Source organism: Microtus oregoni, unplaced genomic scaffold (assembly GCF_018167655.1).
Source record: "Microtus oregoni isolate MIOR12 unplaced genomic scaffold, Mior012 000049F_ref0000343, whole genome shotgun sequence".
NCBI lineage: Eukaryota > Metazoa > Chordata > Mammalia > Rodentia > Cricetidae > Microtus > Microtus oregoni.
The window spans coordinates 9345148-9361791 of record NW_024543223.1 but is presented as its reverse complement, the minus strand read 5'-3'; the positions used below and the strand labels follow the sequence as shown (position 1 = coordinate 9361791).

At 41.9% G+C, this 16644-nt stretch overlaps 1 protein-coding gene across 4 annotated transcripts in view; it reads left to right on the top strand.

Moving 5' to 3' along the window:
- Hs3st1 (heparan sulfate-glucosamine 3-sulfotransferase 1) overlaps positions 1-16329 on the top strand; it is a 39263-nt gene extending 22934 nt beyond the window's left edge. For all 4 annotated transcript variants that reach the window (XM_041636353.1, XM_041636354.1, XM_041636355.1 and 1 more), the window contains one exon: positions 5465-16329. In XM_041636353.1, coding sequence (XP_041492287.1) covers positions 5571-6506 — 936 coding nt within the window. In that variant the 5' untranslated portion in view covers positions 5465-5570 and the 3' untranslated portion in view covers positions 6507-16329. The remainder of the gene's footprint in view (positions 1-5464) is intronic.
- Positions 16330-16644: the final 315 nt, after the last annotated feature.

Sequence of the window (16644 nt, the reverse complement as noted above, 5' to 3'; positions counted from 1 at the left end):
AAAACAGTGGATGGAAAGCTGACATTTGAAATAAAACATGAATGGCAAGAAAGAGACAGTTTCACAAAGCCTGGGGCACAGCATTCTGAAAACGGGGAGCTGAGAATGCCAAGTCCAAAGCTGGGATGCACTTGCTGGACTATGAAGAATAGAGAAGCCAGAGTGGCCAGCTCTTGGCTAAAGAAAAAGAGGCCTGCAGGCCCCACACTAAGAACCTCCCAGCCTGCACAGTATGGACTGAATTCAAAACATATTGAAGGCTACCCTGTGGGAGAGTCTATGAGCACTTTGTTTTCCATTCCTGGTTTTTGACATTGTCAAGCAGGGACCTAGGACATCTGCAGCCTTCTGGTTCTTAATGTGTCACCCTAGCACATAGGAAACAGTCTCTTTGGTTGAAGAAGCAGGAAGATGGATGACTTCCCTCTTCGTCTTAGAACCCATCTATAAAAGATGAGGATTCATTTTGTCAGCCTAGCCAGTACAAGTCTTCACAGAAATATTGTCCTCCATTTGAGATATAAAAATGGGCCTTAAAACCAAAGACTTGTTAGATACATAAGTTTTGGTTAAGAATCCAACAAAAAAGCTGGAGAGATGATGTCTTGGGGGGTTAAGGGCACTTCCTGCTCTTCCTGAAGGAGCCAGCTTTGATTCCCAGCACCCACAGTAATCCCAGGCATGGTGAAGGAGTGAGAGGAACAGCAAGACCCTGGGTCGGCTTTTCCCAGATTCGCTTTGGAGGCTAGCTCGGCTCACCCTTTCCCTGACAGACCCCTCATTCCTTTGTGTCCAGTTTTCCAATACCAACACTAGTTGTTTGGGGGCTCATTGTCAGGCCTGCAGACCTATGTGTAAAGCTGCCAGCCCAAAGCCTATTGCCAAGGGAAGCTGGAGGTGCTGCCATTGTTCTGGCAGGGGTGCCTGGCCTCAGGTCCGGTGGTGTGGAGTAGTCTCTGTCTGTGCCCTTGGCAGCTCCAAGCTTTCAGACAGCGTTCTGTGTCCAAGGTCGCCAGGTTTATTTCCTGTGGGAGAATAATGAAATTATGAACAGATAAAATATGAATGTATTTATGTCACCGGCAAATTCAGGCTTGCCTTCCTTGTCCTTTTCCTGCATAGGAACTTCTTCCCTGTGATTTGGGAGGGGGCCTCTCTATGAAAGTGTCAGGTGAAGAACTACGGCTTTCCCAGCTTTTTGTCCTTACCGGTCTCAGTGCCCTGGAGTGCACTGCTGTTGTCAGAGACACACGTTGGATCATCAAGACCCAGTGAAAAATTGCTCATTAATTTTAGAAAGTGATTTTATTCTGGAACAATGACATTGTTAATACACTGAGTTTTATAAAATGCTTATCTCTCATTTGGTTTCTAGGAAAATTTAAAGTACAAACGAGATCCATTTCTGTTAGGTAATTCTGGTCCACACGTCTTCATTCACGTTACAAAGCAATCATTTGGGGTTGACTGAAACACTCTTATTTCACAGTTGATCAGACGGAGGCAGAGAGACTAAGTCACTTTGACTTAACTAAAAGCTAGAGAAAGGACTTCTGGCTCCACAGGCTACAGATATTGTGTCCCAACTACTTCCTAAAGCAATATATGCATTTAATTCCATGCCAAATGTACTCTGTGCATTTGACTTCTAGAACTGGGAGCTGAGGGATTGTCATAGCTGAGTGTATTACATTGGGTCTTTCTTTTATAATGCCCCCAACACTACCATTGTTATATATCAAGATCACCTGTTTGGGAGACAGTTATGATAGCACCCAGGCCACTAGACTGGAATTCAGGGGCCAAAAGTTCCAGGCCCAGAGTTTCCATGTGGCTATTGTCAAGTTATCTCGGGATCTCTAGTATGTGAAATGAGGTAAACTAAAGGGCTGTTTTCTTGGTTGTTTGAAAGCCCATTGTCAAGGTCAGGATGCCCCAGAGACTATACACAGGTTCATGAGAGCTTCGAGATGTTTTTCTTTCCTTTGAGTAAAAGACCAAGTAATTCTGGTTGTATCACCAGGAGCATGAATTATCAAAACACAAGAAACATATGTCTGCTGTATGCATATATATTATATACAGAAATGTGTTAATATAGTAATGTGTATATTCTATACATCTACATGTACATCATGCATAAATACATATGTACACATCTTAGATACATCCATGGCATTTGTATAGCAATAGGTAGCTATAAATATATGTACTCTACATATTTGTACATATGTGTGTATACATATGTATTACATATAATGTGGGGGGTATTCAGTTTTACCAATATACTGCCAACATTTTTAGAATAAAAAAGGCATAGGTACAATACAAGGCATTTTAGAAAGTATGGAAGAGAAACAAACAAGGAGCTTTTAAATTACTAACTGTCCAGTTTAAAATTTTTCTTTTATTTCTTATATTGTAATATAATTACATCGTTTCCCCTTTCCATTTTCTTCCTCCAAAACCTTCTGTATACCCCTTCATGCTCTCTTTCAAATTATTGACTTGTTTTCATTAATTGTTGCTGCATTCACATGTTTACATGTAGATATACCCAAACAGGATACACACACACATATATCCTGCTCAGTGTCTGTAATGTTACTTGTATGTTTGTTTTCAGGGCTGACCATCTGGTACTGGATAACCAATTGGACTATTTTTCTCACTCTTAGCATTCCAGACAAACTATATTTAGTATCTTCTCTGCTGTCTGCTCGTAATTCCCAGTTAGGATGAAGTCTCAGGTGTATTCTGTACTGACCCAATTGCTTCAAGTTAAAGCAGAGAAAGCACGGACAGACAGATAATACAGCTATTAGTTGTAGGCTGGATGTTTGTCACATGAGTGTTGAATGCTGTGAGTGATTGGTTGTTCCTGAGTCCTGAGTCCAAAAGCAGAGAACTTCAAGAACCAGACAACAGTGCCACTACACGGCGAGGCACTCCAGCCTGGCAGAGGTAGTGCCACCCAGGTTTCAGCATGACCTTCTGTGCACTCCACCCTTAACGGCATAAAAGGCAGGTACAAATGGCTCATTGCCTTCACCTATTTAAACAGTGGAGAAGGAAGTGAAATCTGAATCCTTTCATTGAGCAAAGGAGTTCGATCACTGAGGTCACTCCCTTTGCAAACCCAACCCATTCCACACGGTGTAGTCACAGCGCCATGAGCACCTTTCCCCCAAGGGCTTCCTTTCCCATCTCAAGTTCCTCCTCGTAATGTTATATGGTCCATAAGTCCATTTTTCTGTGTGTTTGGCTCTCTCTAAAGGCTTCTGTCTGATTCAGGGCTCAAGATTTTTGCTTTGCTTTTTGTTTTTTACTTACTATGAATTATTATTATTTTAGTTTTATTTCATGTGTATGAATATTTTATCTTCAGTTATACATGTACACTCATCTGTGTCTAGTGACTGTGGAGGTCAGAAGGGATCACATCTCCTGGAAGTGGAGTCACAGTAGTGAGACACTGTGTGGGTGCTGGGGAGGAAACTGGATCCTCTGGAAGAACAGCAAGTTCTTTTCATTGCTGAGCCATCTTCCAGTTCTGCGCTCATGTTTTGGACATATACTTTTCAGCCTACATAACCTCGTGTCTGGGGTAAATAGAAGAACTTAGTGTGGCCACAAAATTGGGAGTCTTGGATTTGCCCTTTGTCCACGTACTCTAGCAATTAAATGATAAACTTGATTAAAAGAAGAAGAAACATTTCACTGAGTGTAAAAGCCCTACAGTCTCCATGTTTGGACTTTTCCAACCCTTTGGCGATGACCAAAGCAAATCAAAATCAGGGCCACTACTTTTTTAAGGGAGAATGGAAAACACAGGTCCTTGTGTGTCTGCCCTTCAGAGCAGTACCCATGCTTGTCATCTGTGTGAGTTCCCGCATCTAAGCTAGCAGTTAATGCCCTGGAAGGACTTTATCCCAACAGGTGACACAGTTCAGATAAGAGGAGGGAGAAAGTCTGTAAGCATAAAGGTCTTCATTTAGACCTTTTAATTTGGGTCCTGAGTTTTGAAGTGAGTTATGACTTTTTATGTCCTTACATAAGACTGTCAACAATAAACTCATGATAGTAGCCCTGATGTCCTACACCATACTGTGTGGTTGTGGTGACCACGAACTCTGCCAGCTATGAGCCACTTTGTAAGTATAACACTGCATGCCCAAGAAATCTGTGTGCTCTTGTGGTGACGTCACCTTTTTAATCCCATTAGGCACACCTCAGTGTCGTCTTCTGTTATGGAGACTTTCCAGTTGTCTAGCAAATGAGTAAAATTCTCTCCATATAATTTGGTGCTAACATACCACTCAACCTGTTCCAGTCACCTACTGCCTACTGCCTGCAATTAGTGAACACACAACCACCTCGGCCAAATTCAATGAACCACCCCAAACCCAGGGACCGAACCATAGCCATTGGTTCTTGCTCATGAACCAAGGAGGATGTTCTTCCTCCCACTCAGACCTGTAACTGACCAGACCTGTTCTTATTGCAAGGGTGTAGCTTCAGATATGGGCTCAGCATATTGTCATATCTGTCTGGACACCTTTGGTTAAACCCAAAGCTCTTGTAGCATAGTACCCAGGATGAGGCAGCAGCCAAAATCTGATGATGGGTACAGCATTAGAATATTCATTTCCTCCTCCTCAAAGACATATCTACCCCACTGAAATAGAAACCCCTGGTGGGAGATATGGGGTGCAGAAGCCCACCTGTGTCTCTAGCACCTGCATCTCTGCCAGAGGCTGACATGAAGAAGATATTTCTTAGATACTTTCTAGAGTCTAAAGGATGCTCCTAGTCCTTTTCTTTGTACCAGGAATTTATAAACTATGGCTAATAGGGAAATCCCCTTTTTGTACAACTGTCCCGCTAAACATAAGGATTATTTCAAGAATAACAATTAATATTGAAGAGACTCAGAAAGACAGCCCTGCGGCTGAGAGCACATGAAAGCTCTTGCAAAGGACCCAAGTTCACTTCCTGACACAAGTGCTCACAATTGCCTATAACTCCAACCTGGAGGGAACCGTAGGCTTTTGCCTCTGCTGCCGCCTACACTCATGTGCAAAGACCTGTAAACACACAAACACACATGCTTACAACTGATATAAATTTTAAATTGAACCACTTGAGAATTATTTGGCACTCAAACTTTTGTGTCCATAAACAAAGTTTTATTGAAACACAGCCACACGCCCGCTCTGTCTATTGTCTCTGCCTTCTTCAGATATATAAAAGCAGTTGGAATTGGAGTTGCCATGGAAACCGTATGTCCCACAAATCTTAAAATATTTACTCTCTAGCCCGGTACAGAAGATGTCTGCCACTCCTACTTTATAGAATAAAGGCAGAGTTTGGGAGAGATGAGGGCAGGGCTCACGACTATAGATGTTCGTTGGATTATTTCCATGTTTGCTTGGAGTTAATAGCTTCTTCCTTTCCTCCCTAGTAACTGGCACCTGGAGACACTCATGTTTCAGTAATCAGGAAGCATCCCTATCGCCACTTCATGATCCAGGGGTCTGTGGCTCAGTGAAGTTCCCAAGGTGTACAGCATGACCTTGCTGCTCCTGGGCGCGGTGCTGCTGGTGGCCCAGCCCCAGCTTGTGCCTTCCCATCCGGCAGTTCCCGGTCCTGGGCCCAGACAGCAGGAGCTTCTGCGGAAGGTGGGTACCCTCCAGGAGGACATCCAAGAAGGTGCAGCGGCCAATGGTTCCACACAGCAGCTACCACAGACCATCATCATTGGGGTGCGCAAGGGTGGCACCCGAGCATTGTTGGAGATGCTCAGCCTGCATCCGGATGTGGCGGCGGCTGAGAATGAGGTCCATTTCTTTGACTGGGAGGAGCATTACAGTCAAGGCCTGGGCTGGTACCTAACCCAGATGCCCTTCTCCTCCCCGAACCAGCTCACCGTGGAGAAGACACCCGCCTACTTCACATCGCCCAAAGTGCCTGAGAGAATCCATAGCATGAACCCCGCCATCCGCCTGCTGCTCATCCTGAGGGACCCTTCGGAGCGCGTGCTGTCTGACTACACCCAGGTGTTGTACAACCACCTTCAGAAGCACAAGCCCTACCCGCCCATCGAAGACCTCCTGGTGAGGGACGGCCGGCTCAACTTAGACTACAAGGCTCTCAACCGCAGCCTGTACCATGCACACATGCTGAATTGGCTGCGTTTCTTCCCACTGGGCCACATCCACATTGTGGATGGTGACCGCCTCATCAGAGACCCTTTCCCTGAGATCCAGAAGGTCGAAAGGTTCCTGAAGCTGTCGCCGCAGATCAACGCCTCGAACTTCTACTTTAACAAAACCAAGGGCTTCTACTGCCTGAGGGACAGCGGCAAGGACCGCTGCTTACACGAGTCCAAAGGTCGGGCGCACCCCCAAGTGGATCCCAAATTGCTCGATAAACTGCACGAATATTTTCATGAGCCAAATAAGAAATTCTTCGAGCTCGTGGGAAGGACATTCGACTGGCATTGATTTGCCATCAGTTAGGCTCGGGACTTTCCCTGTTGTAACTTCTGGTGTACATCTGAGGGCGGGGTGGGGAAAGAATTTTAAAAAGGCGTTTAAGCTATAATTTATTTGTAAAACCCACAAAGGACTTCTGTACAGTATTAGATTCACAGTTGCCATATATAGTAGTTATATTTTTCTACTTGTTAAATGGAGGGTGTTTTGTATTGTTTTACATGGTTGTTAACATTGTGTATATGTCTCTATAATATGAAGGAACTTAACTATTGCACTGAAAAAAAATTCTGAAGACGTCTTTTTTTTTTTAATATAATTAACTTGCCTCCAATCCAAATAGCTGTCTGTTTGCACCCTTCTTGTCAAATCTATATTCTTTTTCTGTTTAAATTTTTTTATTTGTAGTATAGATTTCTCTGCGTTCTGAATTTGTTCTTTTAATTTTTAATGTCTCGCTGTGGTCATCAGATCAAGTTTCTACTTGCACTTTAAATTTCCTCTTCACGGAGAGTCTCTTATTTTTGGAAGTGACAGCTATATCCATTCTCAGGTCAGCCTGCATATGGGTCTAACACCTGCGGCCCTCATGTTGGTCTAACCCCTGTAGCCTGCATGTGGGCCTAGCCTCTGTAGCCTGCATATGGGTCAAACCCCTGCAGCCTTTATATGGATCTAACCTCTGCAGCTTGCATGTAGATTTAGCTCATATGAGTTTCAAGTGCATAAGATGGTACTGAGGACAGAAACACAGTTGATAACTGCAAAGAAATTCCCTAAGATCCAATTTCGTCTCGGAGGATATCTATGTATACCTCTGATCTCAGCAATGGGTGAAACCCCTAATAATAAGCAAGATAACACCCTTGGATTTCAAGATGAAAGGCTATAAACTTTGCCTTTTGGAGACATTGGTTTCTGAATATCTACTTAATAGAGAGAAGGAAACAGGCAAAGTCTCTTGGTGTGTGTCTGTCCATTCTGTAGCTTGCAGGAGAAGCAGAGTAAGGGGTAGCCTCTGCTCACTCTGCCTGGCATTTGTTTCCTGGGAGATCAGTATGCACCTATGATCTTCTATTTTATACTTAAAGACATATAAACATGTATGCTTCAAATTCAGTTCCAACTTTAAAGACCTGGGTAGGAAAGAAAATTGAAACTCCCAAGGGCTGAAGTTAAGCCATGGAAAAGTCACAGCAGAAAGCCTGTGCATCTGCGCACTTCAGTAAGAGTTTCGCTTCTCCCCAGAACAGCCTTTTAGCAGAAGCTGCTCACAACAGCCGGTTCTAAGCCTCTGGATTGCCGTGCGCTTCTTGTGCATACCTGTCAATCAGCCTTTAAATTAAACAAAGTAGACCCTTTCCGTAAGAAAGTCGCATGTGGTCATTACAGTAGGAGGGCATACTCACCACCAGTATGAAACCATTTCCTGACAGTCTGTTCGGAAGGAATGAAACACCAATAGGCGCTATTGATTGTATTCTCTATCTAATGCTCTCTGAAACTTCCTCCAAGCAAACTCAAGATGAAGGGGTTATTCTGGCAAGTTCAAAGACTAGAGAATAAGCCCACAAGCCCGGGGGACTTGCTGAAGGTCAGTCACACTGTCAGGTTCTGAGCCCAGTTGTAGCCAATGCAGGAGCAACCTGGTTCTCATTTATTTACTTCTACCCGGCTCTTTCTGAACTCTAAAGACATAGCTCAAACTCAGAGGAAATGTTTTTCTGACTTGACCTGACATGTCTTTCCTGGTGCCAAAAGTCTTCCGCCCTAAGAGCAGTGTTTGAGCTAAAGGAAGAGAAAGGGGGAAACAAAATATTTCTCTTCTGAGGGAAATGAGTCACGTTGGGTGTGCTAGTGGTCCCAACCTGACCCGACCGTTGTCTGGCCCACACCCCATTCCTGACTAGGCTCTATCAGCACAGAGGATGCTCTCCTCTTCGGGACCCATTAGGGTTGTCATTCAACCATTGCCTCCTCAGAAAGAGTATTTATAGCCGATCTCTATAGACTTTGTGATATGCAGGGCGCTTCCCTCTGCAGCGTATCCTTGGGATTTTATGCCATTTAACCTGAAGAATGAGAGCACCCACAAAGGTTAAATTAAGTTTCCAAAGCTGCCCGGCGATGTTGTGAATGAAAGGAGACACTAGTAGGAATCCCTAGTGCCCAAGAAGATGCCTGGGTGGAGATGCTATGATTGGAGCCTGGTCTGCTACATACAGGGGTGCTGGTTAGGAATGCAGAAAGTTGGAACTGGTACCAGGGCTAAGTTTCAGCTGTTAGAACTAGCATAGCTGATGACGTGAGGTAACACACTGTAAGATATTAGTAAATGTAAATTCTTTTAATTGCTTTGCTGGGGCACAAAATATTGACTTGGGGAATCATATTCCTGCATACCACCAGGGAAGATACCAGGGCCCCAGTGGGTTATCAGTACATTCTAAGGAGCAAGGAAACATCACTTCCTACTTTGCTCCAGGTATCATTCAAGCCTTCAGAGGATGATGCAATGGACCCATGGCCATTCCTGTCAGAGCAAAATGCAGTGAGGCAGGAGTCAAATGGTATTTGGTTCCTCGTAACTGTATTGCATGCCAATCCTATTAACAAAGACAGTATCCTGATGGGAGTTGTAGGTTCCTGCTCCAGCCAGGTCACAGTCACCTGAGAGTTCCAGAGAGGCAGCTGAGATCTGTGGAGTCAAGCATCACCTATGGGGTTGGATTCACACCTTCTTTGTTATTCCAGAGTAAGAATAGCATCCATATTCCCTCCTTCAGGAATCACGCAGTGTTAAAATCCTGTTGATATGTGACTATCAGTTAGTAGCCTGGAAATTGATTAGTTTAGGAAAAACTATGATAGGCATCTGAGCTCAGGCTCCCTTGTTCTTTCTATTCTCAGGAGAAGAGACATGAGGGGTAGAATAGGCCAGTGTCCATCATGTCTGTTGCTTAGAGATGTGGGCACAAAGGTCATTCTATTTATTAGAATGACCTTTTTCTTAGTTCTATTATGTAGCAAGTGTGGTGTTAATTCTTTAAAAGAATAAAAAGAAAATCCAGAGGAAATAATAGTCATTGACTGTATGGGGTTTTAATAAGAACCAAAGTGTTAAGAAGGCAAGAGAAAGGGTCTTGAGTTGTGTACAGATGGAACAGGACAATAAGTTTGGCATCAACTCAGCCACATCCATAGAAGTAATCTGCTAGCCCACATGAAAAGAATGAATGAGGAATGAGATATGAGATTTTCCTGATTTTCAATCCTTTCCTTCATTCTTTTTTAGAAGGAAGAAAAAATATTACCTAAAGTTTGCATTAGAGGTGTGGCAAAGCCACTTAATTCAAGGATCACAAAGACCCTGGCCTTTTGTAGGAAGACTTTGTGGAGGAATTGCCCTGGAGCCAGAAAATGAAAGCCATTGATGTTACCAAAGGGGAAAATCCCACATAAGGACATCTCTTGAATCAGAAAGTAGTGATGGAGAAGGGAAAGGAGGTGGGAAAAGCACAGGAAAAGTCCTGTCTAACAAGTGGGTAGCTTGGATTAAACACATTAAACAACCAAGACATATCAGCCACCTATAGCCACTGAAGCTAGTTTCCAAGATGGAGGTGCTGAACACCTCACAGCCCCCCCCATATGCCTTTGACTCCTGTATAGGTTTATTGATTACATAAGAATAACCATCATACTTACTATGTGCTTGGTATCTTAAATAAATTGCTTCTAACCTACATGCAAACTCTGAGAGATAAGAAATAGTGCCCTAGTTTCATAAAGAAGAAATTCAAGATCAGAGATTAAAGGGCTTTCCTGTGATGAAAGAGAAAGTTTTTAGTTCATTTGCATGTTTTTTATAGTGTCCTAAATCTAATCAATTTCCATCCAACTCGTGGTGAGTAAAGGGAAGAAGTAATACACAGACACCTGTCAAGATGACGACATCTAACACAGAAGTTATAGGGTATGAGGTTGGACACAGGATGACACTGGAAAGTCACCTGGCATAGAACCACACGTGAAGGATGTCTTAAGGTGTGTTGCAACCAACAGAAATTAAAAGGAAAAAATAAATCACTGAGCATGAGATAAAGGGCAGAAGTAGCCTTGAATCTTCAGGTCACACTGGGGCCAAAAGAGCTCCATTTTCCTCAAATTCTACAGTTAGGTAAAAAGAAAGAAGAAGCAATTATACTAAGGAGACCTGGATGTAGATTCATTTTGGGCCATGTGACCTTCAGCTCAAATTTTCAGAGCCTTAATTTCTTTTTTGGTGAAAATGGGTTAATGTTTCACTCAGTTTGGGGGAAAAATCAATGAGATGAATTGGCAAGCCCATCAAGCTGGTGCACACGTATGGCTTAATGGGGAACAAGGCTAAGGGGTTTAAGAGACAGACAGGCACTGATTTAAAGCGGTCAGCAGAACCTCGCTGTCTTTGTTCATTCATCCACCTCCTAGCTATGTGACTATAGGCATTGCTGTTAGTGGCCCAGGCAATTCCTGTTTTCCAATCCATCTCCATCTTCCATCTCCCACAAAGGCAGACTATTAACAACTATACAGGAATGCATTCTTGAAGTTTTAGCCAAAGTCATGTTACCTAGAGATGGCTATACCCCCTCTTGCTGGGAGCAAGTCACTAATGTTTGACTGGTGTGTTGTGGAGGAGAGTGAGCTGGGGGGTGATGGGGAATGGCTCAGTTTCCATGCCTCTGCACAGGTGACTTCACAGTACAATGTCTAATCATGGCTCCTCCTGAAATTAGCCTAGATCCGAACTCCTAAAAAAATTGCCTATATGTTTCTCCTCATACTTTTCTCCTCCTGTCATTGTGGTCATTGCTTTTGCCACCACATCATCAGTAAATGAATCCCAGCTCAACTTTTGCTTCTAGGACACTCAGATGGTTAGATGTGCATTCATGTCTTATTCTATTTACATAATATTTAGTATGACCAGCCTATAGACATCATTTTTCTAGTTAAATACAGAGTAGAAAACAAGTCTATCTTATTGGTTATCATATAGAAGGATTAATTATTATAACAGATGAAATTATTATCAAGTAACTCTTTTTTTTTTTGGATTTTTAGACTACCATCAAAACCCCATCAATGTAGTTTGGAATGTTGGAACATGCCTACAATCCCAGCATGTGTGAGTTTGAGGCAATGGGATCACTAGTTCAAAGCCAGCAGGAGCTACATAGGGAGACCCCATCTCAGGAAAGAAAAAAAGCATTATTACATCATTGTAAAACTTCAGGTTCCAGTTCACAAAATATTTCCGGGTCCTATAGAGAAAATTGCATTGCTTTGATTTATTTCTGTCCCACTGTACAGTAATCCTATTCATTTGCAATGTTCCTTTCAGGGTCAGTACAGGGCTGAGCCTTCCTCTCGAGTCAACCTTGTGGTACTTTGCATTGTGCTTGCCAAGGTAGGAGGTAGACAGAAAGTACTTGTTTGCGGCTTGGATGATGAATCTTGTCTAGTTGTCAATCTAATGTGAAAATTCTCTCCATCACATCCCAGTCTCACAGTGTGGCCTCCCCCTGGGAGTCCTTTATTTGGTCCAGGAACTGCTAGGCACTTAACAATATGGTGTTTTATTCAGTCCTCGAAAACCCCCGGGGAAATAACCAAGCTGAGTCCTATGTGTTTGCTTATTAACATATCACCAGCAAATAGTACAATACTTGATGTTGGAGTTGCAAATGTTTATAAACTAAACAAATCCTTTTTCTGTCCAGCCTCCTTCTACCCTGCTATACTCTTCTGCCTCTTGAATATTAAACTAACTGATAATTCAGTATTCTCCTAGGCAACCCATTATGTTTTCAAACCGACCATGGACATTCATACTTTCTAGACTTATATTCTCTAGCTTTTGCCTATAGATCCACTAATGAATATTTCTTAAATCCCAAATATCTGGGTTTAAAAGTTTTAATATTTATTTATTTGTGCATTTTCTTATCCATTTACTGTGTGGGTGAGTATGCAATGTCACATTTCCTATTTGGAGGTCAGAAGACAATTTGTGGGAGTCAGCTCTCTCTTTCTACCATGTAGTTTCTGGGGAATGAACTCTAATCTTCATACTTGGGGGCAAACATCCTTAAACATTAAGCCATTTCATCAGTCAAAATTTAGAGCTTTATAGTAGCCTTGTTTATAGTTAAATGAATTTGGACAAATTCCTTTATTTCTCTGAATTTCCAGTAGGAGAAATAATGCCTTTCCCACAATGTCTCTGAGTAATACTTGAATAATGGATAATTGAACACTTTTGAAGTCATAATTCCATAAGCATTAGGTAAATCATATTTCAGTCTTTGTAGCAACTGACAGGCCTTTGTTGCCATTAACCTTGTTTATGCATGAGGAAACCAGAGGACAGTGATGGCATTTGCCTAGACTCCTGTCTAGTAAGAAAGAACTATAGCTCACGCCTTGGTAGTCTCTTGGGCTCCAGAACTTTCCCTTGGATAGTCTCTAGGACACTTAATCTCCAGAACTCTCCACTGGGTGGTCTCTAGGATACTTGATCTTCAGAACTCTCCCCTGGGTCGTCTATAGCACACTTGATCTCCAGAACTCTCCCCTGGTGGTCTCTAGTACACTTGATCTCTAGATCTCCAGAACTCTCCCCTGGTGGTCCGTAGCACATTTGATCTCCAGAACTCTCCCCTAGGTGGTCTCTAGAACACGCTTGATCTCCAGGCTTCATTCCAAAGAAGAAGAAGAGAGATCCTTTGTCAGTGACAAAAGTAAGTGCAAAGAAGTCAAAGAGCTTGAAGAGCTCAAGACAAATACCACTCAAAAGTCTCTTTTAGAAAGAATTTTAGAATGGCCCCAAGACACCCACCCCATTGGTGTATATTTCTTGTTTAGCAACCTCCCCTCACATCTCAGTAATATTTGAAAAGATGTGCAATTTATTATCTTAACTCTATGTGGCAAAAGTAATGGGATGTGATTAAGTAGACTAGTTCAGAAATAGAGGGAGTAGGAGATAAAGGACAGAGAGATCAATATCACTGGCTTTGCCTTCAATGCATAACTAGACTCTGAGAAATGATATAATAAAGGACTGTTGTAAATAGTAGTCTCTAAGAATATTTCTAGAAACATTCAGCAGGGGTGTTTGCAAAATTCTCATTTTTCCAACAATGGCAGGGAAAAAGATACTTATTAGAAAATGTTCTGGCTATAACCTTGTTTGCTTCTGGGAAGACTACCCCAGGGTAGGCTTGGATTCCGGAGTCGCACTGAGCTAATAGATGTGTCTTGTTTTAACCTGCTAGTATCTAGTAACATTCTTACTTTTATGTCAATACAAAGTTGAGTCAATTTTTCTAGTCCATGCAAATGGCTTATGCTCTCTATATCATCCTTCAAAACAAACAAAATCCATGTTTTTGTTGTTGTTACCAAATAAATATATGTACATCATATAATAACCAAAGTCTTCATTTATGAGTACTCACACAAATTATTGACAGCATTCATGCTTATATCCTTCTGATTTTTTTCAACATGAGACCCACACCACCTTGCGCTGTATTTTTATATCTTTGATCTTATCACTCCCTGCCTAATACAGGCATGTGGCTCCATACACTGCCTATAGAAGCTAGTATCTCATCCATGTCTTGATATAGAGCAGAAGTCCAGATAGAAGTTTCCAGTTAAAGCGAAGTCCAGATAGAAGTTTCCAGTTAAAGCTGTGCTTCTTGATTAGTAGTGTTTTGGAAGTGAAGGTAGTTTCAGACTGACCTGGTTTACTTTCTATTCACCTCTCTGTAGCAAGACACACTGACTCAGTGGCAAATGCCCAATCTCATAGACCCGGGAAGTTAGAGGAGAGTAACTGGACACATCTGACCTCACAGAGCCTCTCATGTAATCAGATGTTGGCAACGAAAGAAAACACCCTCCTCTCCCCCAGCTCTCTCTCCCTCCCTTTCTTCCTCTTTCCATTTTGCCAACTTGGGTGTGTCCATAGCATGACAGAACTAGGATAAAAGGCAGACATCACCTGTGGTTGGCTTGTTCTAGAGAGCTCCAAAAGAGAAAGTTAACAGACAATGAAGCGAACATGTCGTGACATTCTGCTGTTCCAAAACTAGCAGCTGGGATTCCGTAAGGGAAAGGACCATACAAGGGGCTAAATAATAGGAGGTGTTGTTCATGGGGGTCCATTTAGAGAGGCTACCTGCTTATTTGCCTACTACACATTCTTTAACAATAAAATGGACAGCACACCTGCTTAGTGGATCATTGGTCATACTTTAAGGGGGGATTAATATAGGTTTAAGCTTTCATGATATCAAAGTCCATTACACTAATGCATGTTATTATAAGTCCTTGTGCCTCCTATGTAATTTCAGCAATTTTGACCTCAGTCATTTGACTCTTTTCAACCCAATCCTTTGATGATATTGATGGTGATTAAGTGATTTTACATAAATCCATCCACAACACCGATAGAATGCAGGCTTGTTGCTATGTTGCTTCTTCTGCAATTTTGCTGTGTGATTCCACAGAGCCATTTAAAGAACAGACACACTTAAAACAAATTGCAGGTTGAAAGCTCCTTGGGAAACTGTGCTATATGGAAGAACACAGCCTGGCAGACCTACCACACTTCTTAGACAATTTGTCAAACACTAAAAAGTGTTGCTGAGACTTTTAACACTGGATATTAAAAGCTATGTATGGCATTCAAACGCGAATGCATGGCAGGTTCTATTTCCAGCTTCCCAATTTGGAAGTTCTATCTTTAGCAGCAATTTACATTTTCCACACAATTAAAGACTACCTAATTCTGATTTGCTCTTCAAGTATACAATTCATCTGTAATTTACATCTTTTATTTATCTGTTAATCCCCTCAGAAACACACAGCCACACACACGCACAAAAAAGAAAATGCCAGGTTTTAAATGTTGGCAAAAGAACTTAGAAACTGAGTGGTACTAGAAAATATGGACTAAGCATCTCAGAGGATCAGTTTGCCGGCATGTTGAACAAAAATTAGAAATGACTCTAGCTCTTAAAGCCTACAAGCATATCCAGGAACACAGGTACATCCAGCATTTATATACTTAATAGTATTTAACATACTTTCCATCTAAATGGTCCTTCAGTAGCAATTTACAACTGGCAATATAGCATTCCTTCAGCCATAACTGAAACACCCTAAACACCAACAACAATACATCTAAATTTTATTTTTAAAATGAACTGCGTCTCTACATATGCATAGTCACAGAGATTGAATTAAGGTTCTGGGTAGTTGTGATATAGTCAGAAAATGCATACTATATTTTGGTCTCATCTCTTTCTTGACTAGGAGTTTCTAAACTTTTGGATTTCTTAAGTATTAAGAAAAATAAAGGAAAAACCTTTGGTTAATCATAAAAGGTCATTCTTTAGTGTGTGCCAATGAAAAGTCTTTGCATTGGACAATGATAGGATAGAATACAGTTACCAGAGGGGCCAGCCTTGTCACTAGAAGTTGTGAGTTTCCTCCCACTACCACTACTTTGGCCTTCTAGGTTACAGACAGCAGGCAATGAAGGTTGAATTATATGTTCAACAATTTAATTAACTGGAGTCTCCTGAGCAAAACTTCTGTAACAGTATAAAAAAATTGACCCAAGCAAATAGAATCTCGAGAGGCCCTGAGCTCATGGAGATGTGAAAGCCTTGGGTGGGACTTGCAACAATTACATGGAAGCTTCTTGACCCTATGTCATTCCTTTCTTTGCCTGTTCCCAAACTGTATCGTTGGTAATAAACTGTTAATCAAATGAGGACACTATGTGTTGCACGAGTTCTAATTGTTCTTAATAATAAAAACCCAGAGCCAGATACTGGGGCAAATGCCAAATGATCAGAGAGAGAAAGGAGCAAGCCACAGCCAACTCTTGCCTTGCTAACTCCTCAACTGAAAGAGGGCTGAGCTACTGTCTCCTCCTACATGATATTCCTTTCTCCACCTAGCTTTATCAATTCCTGTCTGTCTCTACAGATTTCCAGATATCTATGGTTAACTATGGCTAGCTCTTACCTCTGGTTTTCAGGAAAGCTTTATTTGTTAGAGTACAAACACGATATCACCA